Source organism: Micromesistius poutassou (assembly GCF_964030765.1).
Source record: "Micromesistius poutassou genome assembly, chromosome: 21".
In the NCBI taxonomy this organism is placed as follows: domain Eukaryota; kingdom Metazoa; phylum Chordata; class Actinopteri; order Gadiformes; family Gadidae; genus Micromesistius; species Micromesistius poutassou.
The window spans coordinates 4,601,878-4,624,804 of record NC_140291.1 but is presented as its reverse complement, the minus strand read 5'-3'; the positions used below and the strand labels follow the sequence as shown (position 1 = coordinate 4,624,804).

Below are 22,927 nucleotides of genomic sequence, written 5' to 3'. Positions count from 1 at the left end.
GTGCTTCATTACAAGATCTTCCTTCGTTGTAAACGATTCCTCAAGTCACAAACAAATGCAGTAAACTTGCTCCTGCATCGAATTGAATCCAAGAATGTTTGTATATATTTATAGAGTGTGTTTATAAGGCGTATGTCGTAGCTTACCTTTTGAATTTCTCTGCCAGGTTTTCCACAAAGAAATAGATATCGTCCCAATGGTCCATCACACTGCCGGACCTGACACACACACACACACACACACACGCACACACACACACACACACACACACACACACACACACACACACACAAAACACAGATAACCAGTATTTAGTGTATTCGAGAACAGAACAAAGTGTGTGATCCCGGTTCATTAAGGAGCCCATGGGCGGGGGGGTGAGAGGATGTGGGGGCCCCTGGGTGGTGAGGGTGGTGGAGTTTACAACACTGCTTAACTGGACCCCGAGGTCCCAGGAAACACGCTCCCCAGGGGCCTCCATTATAAACACTCACTAATATAAAAAGTTACCGGGAAATACCCTCTAGGTTCTGCCCCCACTTCGGCTGCACACACTGTTGTGTGTATTTGAGAGGTACTGTGTGTGTGTGTGTGTGTGTGTGTGTGTGTTTGAGTGGTGCTGTGTGTGTGTGTGTGTGTGTGTGTGTGTGTGTGTGTGTGTTTGAGAGATAATATGTGAGTGTGTGTGTTTTAGAGGTAATGAGTCTGTGTGTGTGTGTGTGTGTGTGTGTGTGTGTGCGTGTATGTGTGTGTGTTTGTCTGTCGGTCTGTCTGAACAGAAAGAAAAGATACGAGTGTGTGTGTGTGGGGGGGAGGGACAGAGGATAAGTGACTCTGAAAGACTTGGAGAAGAGAGTGCAGCAGATGTGGACAGGAAAAGAACGACTCACAGGAAACGGTGCTAAACATAGCCATCTCTTAAGACATAACATATGTATATTTACATGACCTGTTCTGCTTTCTATTGCCTTCTAGTAATGACTTATCATGTCATTACATGTATAATGCTTTGTGTCTTCTGCATTCTTTTTTTGTCACATTATAATTTATAACACAAGATTGAATACACAGAACTCATAGTGCCACTGCAGATTTTTGTCATAAAGGAAATCCGTTGTTTAATTTAAGAGTTGACTTAAAGAGAGTTGACCCAAATTATTTCTACAATATCTGCTCATATTAACACAATTTGATCTGATGTTTTAAGACTAATAATAAAAAGGTGATGTCATGTCAATTGACAATCCATGTCAATTGACAAAGGATGTTTTTCAGTTTCACTTTGCTAAAGTGAGTATAGTCCTGTTCTTGATAAACCCAACGCCTGTAGAGTCTATTCTCAGACACATTTGTATCTTAGTCATCTCATCTTTACACGGTAAAAACCCTGCAGCCTAACATTAATATTTGAAGGTCCCTACTCATCAATTTTGAACGTGTGAGATCGAGTGGTTTCCAGGGCTTTTGCAAATTCTTACAAAAGCAGTGGGGATTGACAAGACATTGCAAAAAGTGTTTTTCTAATGACAAGTGGCTGACTCTTTTGCCTCCATCATTCAGACTTGGGGGTTTTCGATGTGGCTGATGAAGCAAAGGCAAAAGGACAAGACCTTACAAGCTCGACAGAATATTTTTAGAAAAGTGTGAGGCTGAAGTGGGCTTTTTTTTACTTTGGTGTTTAAAACAATCTGCAGCGTGAGCAGAACGGTCTAAAAACACTCGGTTACAGACAAACATCCACTTGCATAACCACAACATGCCCTTTCTGTATCTCTCTCACCTCTCTCTCTCTCTCCCTCTCTCACAAGCACACACACACACACACACACACACACACACACACATACACACAGACACACACACACACACACACACACACACACAGACACATACACACAGACACACACACACACACACACACACACACACACACACACACACACACACACACACACACACACACACATAAGACCAATGGATAGGACGGTCTTTGCCCTGAAGGATGGTCTTTATGGGTACCGATTAAAATACTAAAAAGCACATTAAGGATTCAAAGCCTCAAACCATCACCAACTGTCCTCCATACAAACCTTTCCATCACCATATAGTCACATATGAAGAAGCTCTACATATTTAACATAGGCCCACATTTAAAGTCCAAGACCTTTCAGAGTGTGTATAAGTTACACGTGTTATTTTTGAATCACAATGGGTCATGTTTGCGTTGGAACAAGTCGCAGCTCTGAGGTATAGCATGTAGCCGTGGGACGAAGACTTAGCTTGCACTTTTCTATCACCTGTCCAAACAGAGCAGAGAGGCAGGAGAGAGAGAGAGAGAGAGAGAGAGAGAGAGAGAGAGAGAGAGAGAGGAAGTGGCCCATTTTCTTATTAGATCCTCAAAAGGAAAAGGAAAGGTTTTAATGTGGTGTTTTCCATCTGATCTAATAATAATGACATGCTTACAGTACAGAGTGTTTTTCTTGTTCTTGCAAGTTACCTCAAATGGAGCATGTTCACCTTGCGAGTGAACTCAACAACTGTGACAACTGTTTTTGAACCCTAGCGACACAGACCACAAGTGTGGGTCTAATTAAGGTCTACTCTGACACTTTGTAATCACTGAAACAATGAACAGTTTTGTACTGTGTGCTATTGGTGGATGATTAAAAATGAGAAAGAATTGAAATGGACCAAAACAACCGCAATAATGAGCGATCAGAGATTTGGGTTTACAGGGTAAACCGGCGTAAAGCAAACTGACTATGATGCCAGGAACACATTTCAGGCTTTGAAAGTTGCATAAACAAACCTTGACATGACTCATTAGCTTATCTCCTAAACTGACATGGGTTGTTTTTAGCTTTAGTGTGTAGATCTTTGAGATGAACTATCTCATTTAGTTTTTTAGAAACTAATTTGTTTAGACTCCATTTTCTGCTACCACTCATAATGACAATATTAATAATAAAAGCTCTAGCAGTGTTCTACCAGATTAAAAAAAAAATGTTGGATGAGCAATTTCTTGCAAATCGATGGGGATTACCAGGGAAGACAGCAAGGGCCGAAATTCCCCTGCTGATCTATGTGTGTGAACTTCTCAAACCACACAGCTGGCACAGTCCAAACTTCAACAACAAAGAAGAAGAAGAAAGAATGGAGGACAGGGACTCAACGCTGTGTAGAAACAGCTCCTCTGATTGTGATGATCAATTCAAGTGTTTTCTTTTGTTGCGAGCTCCTGAATGAGCTCCTGAATGCTCCTACAAGATGGTCTGAGACTTGGTAGGAAGGTTTATTAACGAATGGCTAAAAACTAAATTTCTCTTGTTGTCACTAGGGTGGACGGAGTAGTTTGTGAGCATGATGTTGATCTCCACTGGTTTACTTTCATGAATGGGATGCGAGGAACATTTATTTTCAAAAATGGGAAAGACAGGTTCAGAAAGAAAATGATGGTGAATAGGAGGATTTATGAAAGAAACAAACAAACAAACACAGACCAGAAGATTGCCTGAAACAGAAGAGCAAGAGAAAGATAATCAAAAAGAGAGAGAGATAGACACACCTGGGGATTGATAGGGTCAAGTCATGTGCCAGTCATCAAAAAAGGAAACAATAACATAACAGAAAATGCCACCCAAAAAGCAGCCAGTACCAAACTCCCTTAGCCAGTCCTGTTTGAGCAACCATGTGACTCCCTGCTGACTGAGCCATGTCAAAGCCAGACCAGTTCCAGTATAACCCCATGTGGGATAAACCTCCGTCAACCTGTGGCTTCCAAAGTCGCTCAACTCTCTTCTCACCCTTTCGTGTTTTCTCAAGGACAGACCTGTGGCCTTCCCAGCATTCCACCCGGGCCCACGCGAACCACCCAGCCACCGACAGCCAACAGCCCCGTTCAACTGACTTAGCACGGACACATGTTAAAACCGCTAACCTACTTTTCAACAGATGTAGCTGTTGGTGGGAGCACGGTTTAACTTCTGGAGAACAGTTAGGCTGTTGCACTCTCACTGCTTGCAGCCTCTCGCTGCTTGGAAAATAAAAATGGGGCTGTAGAGAGGACATCATTTCCTATGCTGCTTATTGAGGGACCAAAGTGAACAGGATTGTGCAAACACATGTTGCTGTGAGCGGCCATGCCAATAAGGCCCAGAGTTGTTCAGTTCTGCCAGCTAGTTCAAAGGGCTTCTTAGAAACCAGAACTATGTGTTGTGGTCGGTTCCCCAGTGCCCCTGGGGAGACCCCACATTTCGGACATTAAAACATGGCTCCCCATTCCATCTGCCAAGAATCACAGCCAACGAGAAACCTTTGTTCCCTTAAGAGATGGACCAATATGTGTGGGAGTGTTGTGTATACCCTTATAGCGTGTATGAGAGAGTTAAAAACCATGTGGAAAAGAGGGTGCATTCCAAAGTAAGGAGGGTTCCTGGCGTGTTTAAATTGTTTATGATGTACAGCTGCAGCCCTGGCATTGGTTTGCCTGGACATCGGCACCATGATGTAATGCTCAGAGGGTGCCAACAGATGACTGGATCACAAACCAAAAAATAACATATTTGACCATTACTGTTAACGTAGTCATTAAGAAGAAAAAGCAAACTAGGGATTGCTGCAATTGGGCCATGGTGTCGAATTAGGCAAAGGTGATTATTGTAAATGGCAGTTTAGGAGTAAATGGATAAACAACTAGAAGAATTCAACGCTGAGTGGAATCCTGGGCTTGGTAATATAATAAATAAGGACGGAGTGAGGTAATGGGAACTGCTAAGGAGAGCGAATGAGAGAGGAAGAAAAACATTGTCAGATTCTCTCGCTCTCTCTGCACATTATCATTAATATTGCCATGAAATTTAATCTTGAGTTAACATTACAAACCCCAATCAGTGTGGAAATTGACTAAAATCAGGGAGCAACCGACTTAATGTTCACTCTTGCAATTTCAGAATTACAGTTCATATTACAGTGTATTACAGCAGCAATTTTTCTATGATCGTTGACCCCAGGAAAAGACAGATGTGTATTGTAATGATGCAAGCTTTGGGAATAGCTACACCTAAAACCATGTCTTTGGCTGGTGACCACTCCATAATAAACAGTGTGAGGCTCCACAGTACTCCTGAATCAGCAATGGCAGGGGTGTGATTTAAAACTGGATGGTTTTACATCAACGCTGGCCTCTGGCCTTGAGAATCAATGGCTTGCTACGTGTCCATGAATGCCAATTTTACAACTAAGGGGGAATGGTGTTAGCCAATACCCAAAATTACGTCTGTGGCTGCTAAGCTTTGGTAATGTAGTCATCATCGGTTAGTATGACTTGTCGTGCTACATCAGCAACTGACTATAGATGAGGGATTTACTGTAAAAGGAGTAGAGGGAAGTGACATAGAGACATATGACTCAATATACTGTCTATACCGCTATACGGCTGTGGTTTTGGAGTATGTGATGTAATCAATGATCCAGGCGTAAAAGGTATATTCTGTGGCATCCAAAGTCCCTCAAGTCTCTTCTCACCCTTTAGTGTGAAGGCAAAATACACATTATTTGTAAATTGGCGTTCATGGACAAGTAGCAAGCCACTGATATTCTGTTGGAATTGCTTGGTTTGAATGGTTGGGGTAGATAATGTCCCGAAACATTTAGTATCATCCAACTATATTAAGATGTTTATGCAAAACCCAACAGAAACGAACTAACTAACTAACTAACTAACTAACTAACTAACTTTAAAAGTTGGTCGTACACCTTCCGCACAAGAAAAGAAAAGACATTTCACACTCAGCTACACTCAGCTAGTTCCAAATGACCCTCATGACACCATAAAAGCCTCCCCCCCCCCCCCGAGAGCCAAGGTTCTCCGGAGCCTACACAGTATACATGGCGTCTCTGGGTTTCTTTACGAGCCACCAGAGGCTGTCGGATCAAACCCTCATTAGAGCGAACTTCACCAACCTCCTCGCCACTAGCCATAATAATGAGGCCAGGCCCTGCGGTGCTCCTCTTGAAGCCTTAATGTAACACTCCCATTAATCAGATTGCTACATGTTCCCTCAGCGCTGTGACTCTCTGGCTGGGAGGTCTTAACCCGACAGAGGTTATGATTTTATGCTGTACACATAAAATCTTCAGACTCATACATCCTGACATAACCTAAGCTATTGTCCAGAGCATGGGTATACCCTAACCCTGTATACCATGATACATATATAAACATTATTAGCAGTGGGACTCAAACCTCTAACCCTGGCTGTGGCTCATGGAATGCCATGAGTTAAATCAGTGAAAAGATGGAGAGAGAAGCAGGTAGGTTTAGGGCATCTCGTTCCACGATTCCTACAGGTAGGCTGTGAATTAGGGATGGAGTCCATAACCTTCTGACTACAGCACCCAAGCAACTACACTCTACTGTGTTATTGGCAATTACCAACATTGTCAAAGGTAACATGAAAAAGGGTCTACCAGTCTTGTAGGTCAACATGTGTGTATTCTAAAGTTGCAAAGATCTGCATGCATTACCTAAAGCAAAGGCTCCCTAATATTAATATAGGTCAGATAGTGTTTGAGTGTGTGTGTGTGTGTGTGTGTGTGTGTGTGTGTGTGTGTGTGTGTGTGTGTGTGTGTGTGTGTGTGTGGAAAGCAAGGGGTCTTTAATTACCTCCCATTTTTCTGGGGTGCCTAAATGTCTTTAGTCAGCAAAAACTGAATTTCCTGATTCTCTGACCAATAAAAACCTGTTCTTCTTTAGTAACAACATGTGTTGGTTCTCATGGATGAAAAACAACCCATGATCCTTTCAACATCTGGCGAGCATGACATGCTTTATGCCCCAAGAGGAATAGAGACGGAATAGAAGGAAGAATTTCGAACCCTTCTGGATAGATCAGTGTGCATGTGTCTGGGTTCAAATAATCCCACAATTAACCAAGTAGGATATTAAATGCAAGTTCTTATTTTGTGAACCCTGAAAACCTTGTCTCATGCTAAAGTCCTATATAGGCCATAGGCCAACTTGTTGATAGCACTGTTAAAGGTATGATATACTGAATAAGGCCTATAGTGACTTGGGTGTACGGTTCTGCTGAGCTACGAATTCTAAACTATTTTAATTTCTGCTCATGGGTTGAGCTGGTTTCTGCTTAGGTCCGGCGTTGCACACGCCGCCACAACCACAACATTTTCCGCTGTGGGCGGACAGAATGAAATGAATGAATCGGTTGGTGAGGAAGAACATTGGTCCCTAAGGAAAAGAAGGAGGCTTTGGGGGAAGATAAAAAAAAAAACGCCCTGCAAGTGCTGAATTGATTAAATTGGATCAAGGCGAGGAAGTGGGTTCCATTTAACCTTGCAACATTTTGTATTGGAAAACGATTAAACAACAACAACAACAACCACAACAACACGGGCATGTTTAAATGATAACTTCAGTATCCACGTTATAGGCCTATGCAGCCTTTGCTTTCATCAGAGCGTCATCCGCACACGCGTACAGCGTCCCAAACTGAGCAGGCATAGATGTAATGATGGGCAATCCAACTCCCAAACGGATTTTTCAAAATCATGATAAAATAAGAGCTGTGGCAAGTCTGATAGGCTAATCTATAGCCAAACTGTAATATTTGTAATAAGAAACTATGAATGTTAACATTTACCATTTATTTTTTATTTTTTTTATTATATTAGCACTATGTTAACACAGGTCAAATCCTACATCACTTCTATATTTGTATCGATGACAAAAAGCTGACTACTTACTTATCGAGCACGAAATAGAGGTCAAAGGCCCCCTGGCACGAGCTCTCTTCCTCCTCTTCGTCAAGGGTCTCGGGCTCAGCTCGTGCGGATGGCGAGAAGAGCAGGAATAATCCCAGGAAGACGAGCACAATGGACATGCTTTTCGAAACATGTGCCATGTTTTTTCATTTAAAGAATAAAACTATACGTATATTCATTGGGAAAAAAAACTCGCATTGAGATATAGGTCAACGCCTTGTCACATTACAAAGGTAGTTTAAAATGTACATTGCATAGGCAATGTAAAGTCGTCGAGTGGCTCCGGGAGAAAGCAGGTAATCGTATTTTATGTGGATCAGATTTCAGTCATTTGAATGAGTCAAACATGACTCAATTAGTTTTGTGCAACACCTAATGGTGGCAAGAGATGACAACAAAGTTTCCTGTGAAAAATAACCTCACGATATGACCTAACTACAATCCACGCGGGTACCGATTTTAGAATTCTGGAGAAAAACGTTGACAAAAACCAATCCAGTCATATAAAAGTAAAGGAGGATAATTAACAAAGTTGTTTTCTACCAATAACAGGCGAATGGAAATGGGTCATGCGGAGCTGTGTTGGCGCTGGACGAACTATGACTTAGAAGAGGACAAACTTGGCTAAATTGGACCAGGTCTCATATTTCATCTTAAGGAGGAGAGAGAGAGCGAGACCGGGTAAGAGAGGGAGGGGGAAGGAGAGAAAGAGACAGAGAGACAGAGTAGAGAGAGAGAGAGGGAGAGGGGGGGGGGGGGGGATGGCGTTGTCTCACTTATTTCCTCTAGTAGGGTTTGGGGAAAAAAGAGGGATGGCTTAATCGCGAAAACAAGTTATAATAAAAAGCATTAAGCTCCGTTAGAGCATGTAGGCTATATGACATACATGAACAGTATTTTACCTTATTTTATTGTATAATACCATATGAATTCATATTTATGCTAACGTTAACTAATTATCCATGCTGGCATGATTCTTAACATACCGTGTGTGTGTGTGTGTGTGTGAATAACATCTTATTAGAGTGAACATAATTGTCTATTGTGAGCCTCCTCAACTAAATTAAATGGTTTCTCTTGATCCATCACTAAAAATGAAAAGTAAGGAGTCAAAACGACAAGCACAACCATTTGTATGGATTTTATTTTATTGTCATCCACCCCCTTGGAATTGGTACAAGTCATGTAGAATAATATCACGTAGCAGTCTGCGTACATTTCTCCAGTTAAAAAGGACCAAATGTGTAATTGTTCTCATCACAAAGATGCATTTATCTTTTGAAAATCAGAACAAAGCATTAACCTTGCTGCACAGATACTGAATGTGAGCTGTGGGATTTAACACTTTATATTATTCAGGTTGGTGTTTTGCTTGTATGTGCAGTCTTTGTTCCTACAGTTCATGTTGTTCTTTTGGTAGCTAATTAGATTACAACTCCCAATCCCCTAAAGAATGTGAACACCAGTCAGCCACAGGTAGACCTACTGTGCAACAGAAATAACTCTTCTACACAACTTCCTTTTCACAAATGCAAATGATTTTGAAACATATCTAAATTTCATCCTTTCACACAAATTCAAACGGTAACAATGCTCCGAAAACAGAAAGGCAGAGGTCTTGAGAGAAGAGGGGCATGTGGATGCCGTGTGACTTGGCCTTTTATTTGTCAGTCTTCACATATCTTTTGCGAAGAACTCCATACTCAAAGTATTAGATTGTTCCATGGACTTCAGCCAGGATCCCTCCCACCACCCCAACCCTCTGCAAACTCTCATTGCACGGGGACTCACTTCTGGCCTCCAAATTGCTTGTTGAAAATTGCCTTGGCCGTGCCCAGCGCAGCCTCGGCTGCCACAGGGATGTGGGGGGTGACTCCGGTGCCCTCCCAGGCCGGCCCAGCGGTGTTGTCCGAGTGGACGGTGGGGACGGCGAGGAAGACGTCACTGTCTCCCACGCGGAAGGTCTCCGCCGGGTGAGAGGAGCCTGAGGTGGGCTCGCCCACGATCATGGCGCGGCCGTGTCTCTTCATGATGTAGACAAACTCCTCGGCCGCACCAGCAGTGGCACCGCTGGTCAGGATGATCAGGCTCTTCTTGGTGCCGTACCTTGTGCCTGAGGAGGTGAGGAGGTGAGAAGAGGAGAGGAAAGAGAGGAAGGAAAGGGAGGATGCAAGGGAGGAAGAGTTGAATAAAGGATGGAAGGGTGGAGACCAATACGTTATTATTTCTTCTTCTTACCAGTAAGCTCGGGAAGGGTCCACAACTCCTTGGTGGTTCCAGAAGGTCTGTAATGCAGCTTGTCCAGCAGGATCTTCGTGTCTGCGTCAAAGAAGTAAGAGCAGAAGCCAGATATGGCCGTAGTGGGGCCACCAACATTGTTCCTGCAATCACAATCATAGTGCATGTGTTGGTCAGGGTGCATTGTTTAACAGACCGGAGGGAAAGATGGGGGGATTTAAGAGGCTTGTTGTCAAAGTTGAAGCGTGGCGTTGAATTGGATTTGTAGATTTGGGACGAAGTAAAATATATGGCTCCATGGCTCCAGTGAAATCTCGATTGATTTCTCAAAGGTATGAATTTAACTAAAGTGCAACCAATGATATGAGACGATGAACACAGGTGAACTCAGGGGAACGTTAGCTGACTGTAATTGGCTTTGGCCGTGAGCAGGCTTATCTAATTTACCTGAGGTCAATGATCATGGCGTCGGTGTTGACAACTTTGTTCCAGACATGCTCGACAATGATCTGGGCAATGGCCTTGACCTCCTCAAAGTCTCCAAACATGTCGAATCGCAGATAGCCAATGTTGTTCTCAAACACGTCAGTATGGAAGGACACCTTGATCAGCTCAATGAAAATCTCAGGGGTATAGTTCTGAGGATGAATAAACACATATCGGATAGTAATAATTTAATAAAAATTTGAAGGTAATTAAAACATGTCAATGGACAGTATGTTGTCACTTTTCTAACGGGAAATGCATTTTCAAAATATTCTATTTAACTTTTTATCCAACAAAACATTTAAATATACAGTTGAATCCTCAGCTAAAAAAAATATAAGGGCAGTAAACTAAATCTTTCCATATATTATGATCAAATTACAACTAAGCATTAGACCTATTTCAATGGCACCATGGCTCTTACCATGGGTGGCAGGATGGGGATGTTGCTTGTGGTCTTCAGGCCCTTGTCCCCAGACAGGGCCTTCAGAGCTGCCGAGAGTTTGGTCTCCAGCTCCGTCTTGGAGTTGACCGAGTTGTAAGCCCCGGCAGCAAGCAGCCCTCTCAGCTTCTCTGCCACCTCTTCTCCTGCGGCCTCAAAGGCATACTTCTCCGTGATCAAGGTGGCGGCGCCTTCAATAATGGTTGGCACCTGGGCCCTGATGTTGAGGATCTTGATGGCGGTTGCCAGGGCGTCTTCAGCGTTCACCTCAACGTCGGGGGTGACCCCTTTGACCTCCCATGTGGTGCCTGTGATGGGGTTGACGGACTTTGCGGTCGGCACGGTGATGTAAAAGTCTGTATCGGTCACCCTGATCTTGTCGATTTTGACGGAGCCACCGGCGGTCTTCTCGCCCACGACGGTGGCCCTCTTGAGGTGCTGCAGGCAGAAGGCAACGTCTTCGGCGATCCCGTTGGTGTTCCTGCTGGTGAGGATGACGAGGGGCTTGTCGGTGCCATACCGCTCCCCCAGCAGAGTGGACATGGACCACAGCTCCTTCGTGGTGTTGGAGGGGCGGTCATACACACTGTCGATGTGGATCAGGGGCTCAGCGTCTGTGAAGTAAGACACGATGTAGGGGACCCCCGATATATCTCCGCTGCTGGTGTGGCGCATGTCAAAGATCAGGGCGGTGGTGGGCAGGATTTTATTCCAGACCAGCTCTAGGAGCAAAGCGCCGATCTTCTCCACTACGGCCTCCGCGAGGATGTGATCGATCCGGAGGTAGCCGATGTTGCCGTCCAGGATGTCGAGTTTGATGGAGCTCTGGAGGACGGCGATGAGCTGCTCAGGGGGCAGCGGGGGCATCTGTGGGGCAACAACGGGTGAATAGTCTGGCTCATGGGTGATCTTAAGACGTGGGTCATTGATGGTGCTCTGAACCCCTGCGGTGAGCACGTTTGCCATGGTTTCTGGGTCCGGGATGCTTAAGATTTCGGTGTTTGTGCTGGCTGCATCAATGGCTTCTTGCATGCCCACCATCTTCTCTGGAGAGCAGTAGTTGTCCAGGAGGATCTTAGCAATGTCTACGATAAGGCTGGGAGGAAATGCAGAGTAGGCGACGAAGATGTTGCTGAAAACGAGCAGAGATGCTACCAAGAAAAGAGTCTTCGCCATCGTTTCAGATCAGCGAGACAGAGCAGAGCAACGGTGTAAGGATGATTGTCCGCTGAGGCTTTCCCCCACGAGAGGTTGTTGTTAAAATGACACTGTTTGGGCTGAAAGGTTTTTGTTAACACTCCGTTAAGAGGATTAACCCTCCACACGCAATAAACCCTTAATCGCATTATCCTACTTTTGTAAGACAATTACAGGCCAGCCAAGTAGGGTTACCCAATATGTCTTAAACATACACAACATCAACTGTTCCCTGTGCGGTCATATTTTCCACAAAGTAAACTGACACTGAAATGTCTATCAGGTATCATGGGTTGTGAAGGTTTAACTAGGCACGTGAAATTTATATTTTCCTATAATTTGGGAATTTTTGTATAACCTAATGTAAGAGATAAAGAATTTTGTTCTGATTAAGTCACATATTTTCAACCATTTGTTTGTGTAACTAACAAACTAATAACTGTCTAACTAATGAACTATCCGAATAACAGATTAACAGACTTACTGAATAACTGACAAAATAAGTTGTAAACAAACTTTTCCAGTCCACTCACTAAGACCGGGTAGAAGGTCACCCATATTTTCACCCACTACAGATCATAACGGTATGTTAAGTCTTGTGGTATGACTTAGCTTTTTTTTCTGTAACAAACACTGCTGTATATGTCACTGGAGCACTTGGGTTGAACTTTTAAATACACAGTTGATAATTGTAGGTTGGTTAATATAAGTTGGTTGATTTGATTGATCACAATGTTATTATTATGTTATGTTGTCTGTGGTATCACAAGAACATTAATGGTGTATGCACCACACTCGTCAATCAAATAAATTTGTTTCTAATCAAAACAAAAGACACAGATTATTCTTGTATCCTCCTTTAATGCCAACTGGAAGGGTGACTCCTGAGCACTGAACATTTTTCAGTGCTCAGGCTAGCAGAAGACTTATGTGTGAGTGGCGTCCTCTACTGGCAAATCTTAGAAACGACATCACATTCCAGTAAAAATACATTGGAAAAATATGTAGTTCAAAGTCAAGGATTGATAGAATATATGAAACATAAAAATTATTATAAGGGTCAGTAGATTGATTATTAGTTGATGATAGATATTAACAAATAATATATTCAACAGGATACATCAGACACAATAATACTATTCATCTCTCTCTCTCTCTCACACACACACACACACACACACACACACACAATAATAATATCATGGTTTCATTATAACAATAACGAGACCACGATGCCATCCATGGCCACTCTATCCTAATTCTTTCAGATACATTTATGGGAAATTCACCAATTTAAATCAAGTAAGAGAAAGTAAGTCGTAAATAAGTCGTTTTTACAACTCCAAAGGAACAAGGACTATGCCAGAAGCTATTTCCCTGTCTCTCTGTTCATCTGTCTCGCAGCGATGATTCTCTGAGCCACATTCAGAGCGTCCATTGCCTGGGCGACCACGTTAGGCTCCACCCCTGACAGGGACCACACCTTCCCGGTCACCGCGCTCAACACCACCTGGTTGGGGATGGAAGCGTACAGCACACTACCTGGGATCTGATAGGTCCCACTGGACAGCGACCCGCCCACCGTGGGCTCTCCGATCACCACGGCCCGCTTCAGTTCCATCATGGTGCGTGTGAAGGCCTCGGCCGCCGACCCTGTCATGTGACTCGTGAGGATGTAGAGGTCTTTGAGCGATCCGTACCTTGGGCCTAGGGTGCGAGGCAAGGTTGTGACCTCCGTCACGGTGGATGTGGAGTGGTCGAAGACGGTGTACAGGTGCCGCAGCGGTTCAACGTCAAAGAAGTAGCTGCAGAGGAGGGGTATGGCCGTGGAGTACCCCCCTGTGTTGTACCTCATGTCCATGATCAGCGCGTCAGTATTGATGATCTTGTCCCACACCGATTTGATCAGCTGTGGTCCGATGGCCTTCACAACCTCCATGTCGATCATCATGTCGAACCGCAAGTAACCAACGTTTCCCGGCATTACTTCTATCTTAAAGAGAGCGTTAATGATGTAGCCCACCTCCTCCGCCGTGGGGATCATGGGCACCCCACGCATGGACTCTGGCTCCACGTCGCAATAGAGGATGTGGATCCGGTGGTCGCCCGAGGTCTCCTGCAGGTCAGAGGTCAGCTGGGACGCCAGGGACTCCAAATCGGCCACGGAGCGGTACATTCCTTCGGCCCATTTGGCACGGAGCACCTTGCTGACCCTCAAGGCGACCTCGTGGATGGCGTAGTGCGTTTCCAACAGTTTTCCCATTTGGTGGATGAGCTGCTGTAGCCCACGGTGGAATTCGATGATCTTGTGGGTGTGACCCACAGCATCCTCGGCCAGCACAATGGCATCTGGGACCACGCCCCCTCCCAACCAGAACTCCCCGTTGTTGTCTATGAAGTTAATGAAGGGAACAGTGATTGCTATACCAGTGTCTTCTACTTGAAATGTTTTCGAGTGCATCAGGGTTCCCGATGTGATTTCGCCGATGACCGTACCACGATGTAGAGACTGCATGAGGTAAGCAAACTCTTCCCCGACACTTGCTGTGTAATAGCTGGTCAACACATAAACCCCTCGCATGGAACCGTAGCGTAGCCCTGTAATCCAAGGCTGAGTGTTATATTCGATCGTTGTGTTTTGTATCCGGTCAAATATCGTGAAGAAGTGGTGTTTCTGTACCGTATCGTGGAGGTAGGACAGAATGTAGGACAGTGAGGCAGAGGAACCACCAGTGTTGTGGCGCAAATCAATGATCAGATTGTCAGTGTCTTTGAGAGGTTCCCATACCCCTTTCTCCATGTGTTCCACTAATTCAGGCTCCAGGAAGGAGTCAACAAAAGTATCAATGCGGAGATAACCAGTATTATCTGCTAGGATTTCCACTTTGAACAGTGCATCAGCCAGTGTTCCAAACAATGCAGACTCATCAGGAACCATGTCATCCTCAGAGTCCTTATTGTCGGAAAAAACAAACTGGTCCTCTTCCAGTCTGATCATCAGTCGAGGGTCTTCGGAGATGGCCTGGCTCTCTTGGTTGAGTTTGGTTGCGAGATCCTCCTCAGATGTTACAGAGAAGAAGTCTGCTGCTTGCAGATGGTAAAGGAGTGCTGGGACACGATCCATAAACGCATAGTACCTCTCAATGATATTGGAGATGCTCTGAACAGCCTTGGGAATGGCACTCCTAACTGCCAATAGTGACTTGGCGTGTACTACTGCTTCCTTTGCGATGATGTTAACCGATGGCGCAACACCACTCACCTCCCAGCTCTGGCCTGTGATTGGGCTGACAGACCTTGCCACCGGTACCGTTATGTAAAATCCAGAGTCTACCATTTTAATCTTCTGGACCTTCACCGAACCCCCAGCAGACCTCTCTCCCACTACAATAGCCCTCTTCAGATGCTTAAGTGTATAGGCCACCGCCTCTGCGGCTCCCATCGTACGCTTGCTCGTCAAGATGATCAAGTCCTTCTTCGTACCGTACCTCTCTGCCATGATGGAAGGTGTGGTCCACAGCTCCTCTGTGCTGTTTGAGGGCCGGTCGTACACTGTGTCGATGTGAATCAGTGGCCCCGGGTCGGAGAAGTAGGACACAATGAAGGGGACGCCTGAGAGCTCGCCGGCGGTGCTGTAGCGGAGGTCAAAGATCATGGAGGACGTGTGGGCCACCTTGTTCCAGATGTTATCCCTGAGCAGGGGGCTGAGCTTGGCCGCCGTCCCTGCCCCGATGATCCGGTCCATCCGCAGGTAGCCCACGTTGTTCTCTAGGATGTCTAGCTTGACTGAGTTCCTCACCAGCCGGACCAGCTGTTCGGCAGGCAGGGAGGGCAGCAGCGGCGGCGACACCGGGACATAGTTCGGCTCGTAGGTCACCGCCAGCCTGGGATCGTTCAGGGCCCCCTGGACCCCCGCAGACAGGACCGCCGCCAGGGTCTTCCTGTCTTGGATCTGGAGGATTTCTCCACTGTGGATGGCCTGTTGGATGGCCTCCTGCATCCCCACCAAGTTCTCCGGGAAGCAGTAGTTCTGCAGCAGGATCTGCGCCATGTCCAGGACCAGGGCGGTCTGGAACGGCACTGCTCTCGAGGAATGAGGAAAACAGAGAAGCATCGCAAAAGGAAGCAGCGTCAATTGTATGCCCGCCATTATCTTCACAGTCATTGATAGAAAGTGACCCTTTTCCCCCCTCGATTAAGTCTTCTGTTCCATGCAGCCCATTTGGTTTATTTGTCGGTAGAAAATGGGGGCGGCAGCTTATTTGTTGTAGAGGAATTTTCAACAGCACCAGTTTTTTTTTTGGACAACAGCATCAGGATAAGCGGCTTTTGTCTTCATTCAATAAACCTTTAATCACATTGTGTGACGCATCAGTCTAGTGGTCTCATATAGGAAAGGTTTATTATCTGTACTGTTCATGTTGTCATACACAGTGGTAGTCTGATTGCTTGTTCTATAATCTGTATATAGGTCATACGGATGATATAGGTCTACATTCTTTTGTAGATATTAAACAATACAAAAACGATTCCAGTGGTCCCAATGGCGGTGTGCTCTTGGCTTGTGTTGACCTGAGCACATTGTTTAGCAGGTAGAGACACCGGTTGGGTTTTACTGGGTCAAGTCTGGGTCATTCCACAAATATTACTGTTTATAAAGCCGTTGTTAAATAGATGAAGGATCAAGGTATTTTTGATGCTGACATATAGAGGCGGGGTTGATCTAAGGAAGAAAAAAAGGGTAAAACATTGTCATCAACAATAAAGTACAATTAATAAAACATTAAATTGTAAAACTAATTTTATATTTTACTTCTCTTTTGTTAGCTTATTCATCTCGAATATGTTTCTATAAACTGCCTAGCTAACAAAGTACATTTTAGTACAATATACTGTAGAGTATAACTCAGAAAGGTTGGAAAGGTATATTGTGCTGTTGTTTTAAGCACCATTTGCAGGCTTTTTGTAATGTAACCTTCATATTTCAATCAGATATATTTTTGTAGATATAATAAAGGAAAAATCAGATACATCCAAAAAACGACTTTGGAAAATTTTTGTTTTGGCAAATTCCTGTCCACAGATTTTGATCTTAAACCTGTCATCGCTATTAAAACACAGAATCCATGCAGGTCTTCCAAGTAAAAAAAATTATATTTATTATTCTTATGCCATTAGATCCTTATTTTCTGTATTTAGATAGTGCTCTACTTATATTTATGACTTTAATTTCTATAAATCCCTTGTGGATTACATAACCCAATCCTGTCTGGTAAAAACCAGACATCCTTTTTTATAACACCTGAATCCGTCAGAAGGGAAAACACTGAGGGTTTAGTATTGACAAAGTCATGGATTGGGGAAAAGGTTGGAATTATAAAAATGTTTACCATATCTCGACATCTGACAAACTGAATGTTCATTCATCGTCCCTTAAGAGATTAAAAAAGTGCAAAAACTTCATTATTTGTTTATATGTGTATTCAGTGACCTCTCCCGCTATGTATATATGTCCTCTAATTTAGTTTTTCCAAGAAGGAAGTGCAAGTTTGTCCACTCATCCCATTATTATTTGCTGTTGTCACAGAGGTCTAAGGGTGATAAGGATGAGCTGAAGTCACTGACTCCAGTGTTTATAATGCTGTTTATACAGCCATCACTGTCAGTTTCACTGCATGACATTTTGATGGATGAAAACACAGACAGGAGTATTACGGGATTTATTTATTTTTCTTGTAATATGATTCATTTACACATGCATGTATGTATGCACACACACACACACACACACACACACACACACACACACAAGCACACCTGCATGCACACACACACACACGCACACTACACGCATGCACACAAACACACACACACACACACACACACACACACACACACACACACACACACACACACACACACAAGCAAACACAACCCTACTGGTCATTATGAATTAACCTTAAATGATTTAATATCCAATTATAAGTATAGTATATGTATATTATAGTATACTATAATATATCTATGAGTAATGTACATATATTCTATTATATATTTCCATACATGGATATACAGAAATTTTATATTGATATGATAAGGTGAATACATCCGTACAGTATTCCAATGACTAATTTGATCAGTTTTATCATAATGGTTTATTGGTTGGTCTCATAATTAATCATTTATAAAAAAAAATGCATTTATAATAGAATGTACAAATTTACACAATAACGTTTTAACAATTCATAATGATATATAATAATAATATTATGAATAATAATAATAATAATAATAATAATAATAATAATAATAACAAACCAGTCATTAACATGCAGAAACAATCAATCCATTATGGATTAATCAATTTAAATTGATTGACAGTGACTAAATTAAATATACAACTTTATTCCTTACTCACAAATAATACACCTATAGAATGTCTGTATGTTTTTGACCTTTTTAGTGTACAAATCCTATTTACATATTACTCACATAGAAGGGAAAAATAAAATCATAAGTGACAATAGAACCATGTGTGGTCTGTAGAGGATATTATAAGGGACTAAATGTAAAACATTTTGAATGTAACGTTTTTAAATGTAAATTCAATTAAATGTATTTTATGCTGTATGTCATGAGGCCAAACAGGATTAATTTTCATAAAGTAATATTATTTCCCAATTAAGCAGACGTGTGTTCAAGGGGTTATGCATTTTGGCCATTGGAACTTTATGGAACTTTGGAAAAATGTATGGCAGTTGAGGTGTTTACCATTTACTATTAAGACATAGAGCAGACACATTTTTTTAGAAGGAGCCTGTAGGGGTTGGGGCATCTTGCTTTCAGATGCCTACAGGTAGACTGCAGATATAGGGTAGAGGTTTTTGAAACCAGAATCTTTTGGCTGGGAGTCGAAAGAGAGTCGATCATCCGGCCCCAATATCAGCTTTTTCCCTGGTCCAACACAGACAACCTCCCACTACCTGCAGCCGCACTCTGCCACCTTCATCTCTTCGTACAAGTGTCTGATGGTGAGGCGCCCGTTCTCATGGTACATGACCGTGATGGGGTCCAGTTTGATTGGCACGCAGCATGCCATGTTGGCCTTCTTGGGGTTCCGGATGTTGATGAGCGTCTGGATGAGAGCGTGTTTGGAAGGCGTCATCTCGTCCGTCAGAGGAAAGAAGCATTGACCACGACACTCGAACGCGTCGTATTCAGGCGGCGCCACGATCCAGCTGTCCCAGCCGATGTCCTTGAAGGTGACCTTCAGCGAGGTCTTGCGACAGTACTCGCGCTCCGCCTTCCTTCTCGTCCGCCGCGGATGCGATGGTGCAGACTCTGGGATCTCGTTTGGTAGCAGTTGCCAATCCATTCCGGGGTTCAACGCGGTTTCCTCCTCATGGAGCATCATCTCTTTCAGCTCCTTCTTGGCCTCTCTCTTCCTGCTCTCCAGGTCATCAGAGAACACGATCAATGCTGCCGAGGTGTTATCTCCGATGGAGATGCTGACGTCCCAGCAGCATACTTTCCCAAAGCCCCCTTCATAGGAGAAGCAGTCCCTGTTATCCACCATCACCTCAAACTCACTCTCTCCACGGCCAGATTTGATCCACCTCTGAACGGCTCTGGTCACATCAAACTTCTCCCAAGACCCGTGTCGGCCATTGACAACCTTTCCCGTCAAAAGCTGTGATGATGGTTCATACTCATCGTTGTAGTTCACCTCGTAAACTTTGATCGTGGCTTTCACCCTGGGAGAGTTGACCCTTGACCTGACATCCGGGAGGAGGAAGAGCCTGAGTTCGGCGGCCGTGACCTTCTCGTGGTGGGGCACACTGACGTTGAACAGAAGCCTTTGTGCTGTCTTGGTGCCATTTGTTGCTGAGAAGGTGATATCTGTTGAAGGGGGTTTGTAAGAGAGGGTGAGAAGAGAATATGCTGTGACCTATGGGGTTTCTTAAGATTACGCAACTCATGGGTAAAATGCTAGTGTTAGCTAAATACATCATCTACTTCATGTTTTATCAGGAGGGCAGTGCTCATCAATTGTTTGAGTGGTGGGCTGATTGTGCTGGGCTTACCAATTGTAAAGAGCAGCTAGTGAAACCCTAAGCCTAAGCTAACCCTAACCCTAACCCTAACCCTAACCCAATGATCAACCACCCCATCCATCCATTTTAAAGATCTATCATTAACCTTCATTTGTAAGTAGTAATGTAGCTTTTGACTATAACATCACAAGCTGTACCCTTATATCCCCAATTCAAAGTCTTCCTCAGACAAACCTTGAACGGTGAAACTCCGAATCACATCGGACTGAGGGATGGCGGTGCTGTTGGAGGCATACTTGTTGTAGAGCTCCATCATAAACTGGGGAGGGTAGATCCTGTCACCTGTCAGAGGCACATCAGACAAGTTCAGCTTCCTCAGAAAGCCCTCCTTCATGGTTCCCAAGAGGTTCTCCAGCCTCGACTCAGTGTCTTCCTCCTCAAGGAGGTCCTGTTCCGAGTAATGTCCTTCATGGTCCTCCAGAAAAATGTCGTTGTTCAGAGGCTTACAGCTACAGGAGCCCATAGAGACCACCAGGCTGAAGCACACCTTGAACAGGAACGTTCTGGTACACTGCATTCTGAATTTGTGATTTTGGGATTGTCTCCTGGACGTCGTGGGGGTTTGCGCTCCGAGCAAGCACGCTACGGGCTTAAAAACAGCCTTTGAGAATGAACTGAAGGAAATGGAGATTCTCAATGCGTGGACCACAGTCCTGGAGGTCTGCTCCCATGCTCCAAGAGTAAACAGGGGGGGAACCTCGTGTCAACGAAAATAGTATGCAGGCAGGGCTTATCTCACACCATTGATGCCTTATTTTAGGGGCCCTTATCAATTGAGGGCCTGCTGTTAATGAGCACACTGTAAACACTTGACATGGATAATGAGGAGTGAGCTGCAACCCGTGTGATTACTGACAAACAGACATCTCCATCAAATGGACTTTCCCAGCTCAGGGGTGAAACTTTGAGGCCATCAGGACACTGTCCACAGCTGCTCAGGGAAATATAGGAGATGCATTGCATTCCTTGACATACCGCGGCATATTTCTTGTGAGTCATTGTTTTCTTGACTGCCACCTTAAGTTGAAATCAGTTTCCTTCCTTCCTCCACAGTTGAACATGAAGATACTGAGGAGAAGCGATGTATTGTATGACGTATTTTACCAGCCATGACATATTTTACCTATCAAATGAATGAATGCAGGGCCCCCATTGTTTATTGCTAATGTATTTGGGGATGGATAAAAACCTCTGCTAAATGACTATAAATTGTAGTAGATCCACGTGCATTATACATGGAAGATATATGTCTCTAAAACAGCTGTATAAAGTGTATGGTTTCACCAACTGTCCTTGTACCTCATAAAGCGGTTGTATTATGCATGGGAACAAAATCTTGTATTGACTAGAAATTGCTAAGTCTAGGTGGTCCATCTTGAAACCATGGTTGTCCATTAAAGTCTGCCAAATTACTTTATTACCGTAGTAGTACAATAAATTGAACTTTCTCTCTGTTTCATCGGCATGCCATTTGTCAAAACCTAGCTGGCTGTCTCTTATTTTGGAAAAGATTGTTGAGTGTTGTTAGATGTGCCAGACATTAACTTGTTGTTTTGCTAAACAAATAAGTGTTATTAGATTCAATCTCTAAATACAAAATACATTAAATTCTAAATACCATACTATTGAATTTGTATCATTGAATATAACCGGGTTATTGAAAACCTATTCCAACATATCAGATTGTAATTAGCCTTCAAAGAAACGCTGAAAGGACACCAAGTTTGAGTAAAATATTTAAAACTCTCTTAAAGTCCCTCTCAGTCTCCCATGGCCAAACTATTAGTAATATTAGTTTTGCAGACTTTCATTCACACTAATTGCCTTTTTGGACATTGGTGAAGAGTTGACAGGAGTTGAAACACGGGACACTGTAGCAGGAAACAGGGCTGTAGCATTAGCATCGGTGCCAAGTTTAAATGTCTAAATGGCATGGCCAGATGGGGCCAGGGGAAACCATGGGAGAGCTAGGAACGTTACAGGATGTGAGAATGTACCATGGTAAGTAGATCAAATCTTATTGGAAGTAATTTTAGACAATGGACAATTACTTGGCTTGTTTAATGCTCATAGCAGTTACAGGCATCATGAAGTCCAATCCAGGGATCCTGCAAAGTAATTATGTTACTACCAATAATACTGCAAATACGTCCCAGTAATCACCATACATTTTAATGACTAATAATAAAATACAACTAATTCTACAATTACTACTACTTACTTGACTACTACTACTACTACTATTACCAGCCTACTATTTTTTTTAATTATTATTAACAGGAGTAATAATAATAATAATAATATTAATAATATATAATAATATTAATACTGATGATGATGACAATGAATAATATTCATTGTAGCAACAATAGTAGACTAGTCATTAGTAGTAGTAGGGAAAGTAGTAGTAGTAGTAGTAGTAGTAGTGGTAGTAGTATAGTATTAATACCATATGTTGTTTCTAAAAGCTAAAAGCTATCATTGATGACAGCATGAAACAAGGCTGGCTGGCAGCCCTGTAGAATGTGAAAACATTCTATACCACAGCAAGAACAAATCAAAATGATGATGACAGTCGCCCCCCGAATATCATGTCCCCAGATTGCCCAACTGGTCCCCAGAAGTACAAGTTAGCCAGTGTTGCTCTTGGGGGGTGTAGGCCCACACCAGA

General features: G+C 43.4%; 4 protein-coding genes across 4 annotated transcripts in view; all 4 read right to left on the bottom strand.

Moving 5' to 3' along the window:
• antxr1c (ANTXR cell adhesion molecule 1c) overlaps positions 1–8,330 on the bottom strand; it is a 30,552-nt gene extending 22,222 nt beyond the window's left edge. Inside the window, exons 1-2 of the mRNA XM_084485231.1 lie at positions 7,762–8,330; positions 147–218 (exon numbers count right to left, since the gene is read on the bottom strand). Of these exons, the coding sequence (XP_084341357.1) occupies positions 147–218; positions 7,762–7,919 (230 nt within the window). The 5' untranslated portion in view covers positions 7,920–8,330. The remainder of the gene's footprint in view (positions 1–146; positions 219–7,761) is intronic.
• A 1,236-nt stretch (positions 8,331–9,566) lies between these two features.
• Positions 9,567–12,121, bottom strand: rbp3 (retinol binding protein 3; the record flags this gene model as incomplete). The annotated part of the gene is made up of 4 exons (XM_084485935.1): positions 9,567–9,892; positions 10,018–10,160; positions 10,465–10,655; positions 10,928–12,121. 4 exons carry the CDS (start codon positions 12,119–12,121, stop codon positions 9,567–9,569), a joined length of 1,854 nt encoding a protein of 617 aa, XP_084342061.1.
• A 1,390-nt stretch (positions 12,122–13,511) lies between these two features.
• Positions 13,512–16,256, bottom strand: irbpl (interphotoreceptor retinoid-binding protein like; the record flags this gene model as incomplete). Its single annotated transcript, XM_084485561.1, has 1 exon — positions 13,512–16,256. The coding sequence occupies one exon, from the start codon at positions 16,254–16,256 to the stop codon at positions 13,512–13,514; it is 2,745 nt and encodes a 914-aa protein (XP_084341687.1).
• A 1,818-nt stretch (positions 16,257–18,074) lies between these two features.
• On the bottom strand, positions 18,075–20,875 carry gdf2 (growth differentiation factor 2). The gene is made up of 2 exons (XM_084486054.1): positions 20,431–20,875; positions 18,075–20,041 (listed from the first exon to the last, which is right to left on the bottom strand). Exons 1-2 carry the CDS (start codon positions 20,771–20,773, stop codon positions 19,122–19,124), a joined length of 1,263 nt encoding a protein of 420 aa, XP_084342180.1. The 5' UTR covers positions 20,774–20,875; the 3' UTR covers positions 18,075–19,121.
• Between the last annotated feature and the right edge of the window lie 2,052 nt (positions 20,876–22,927).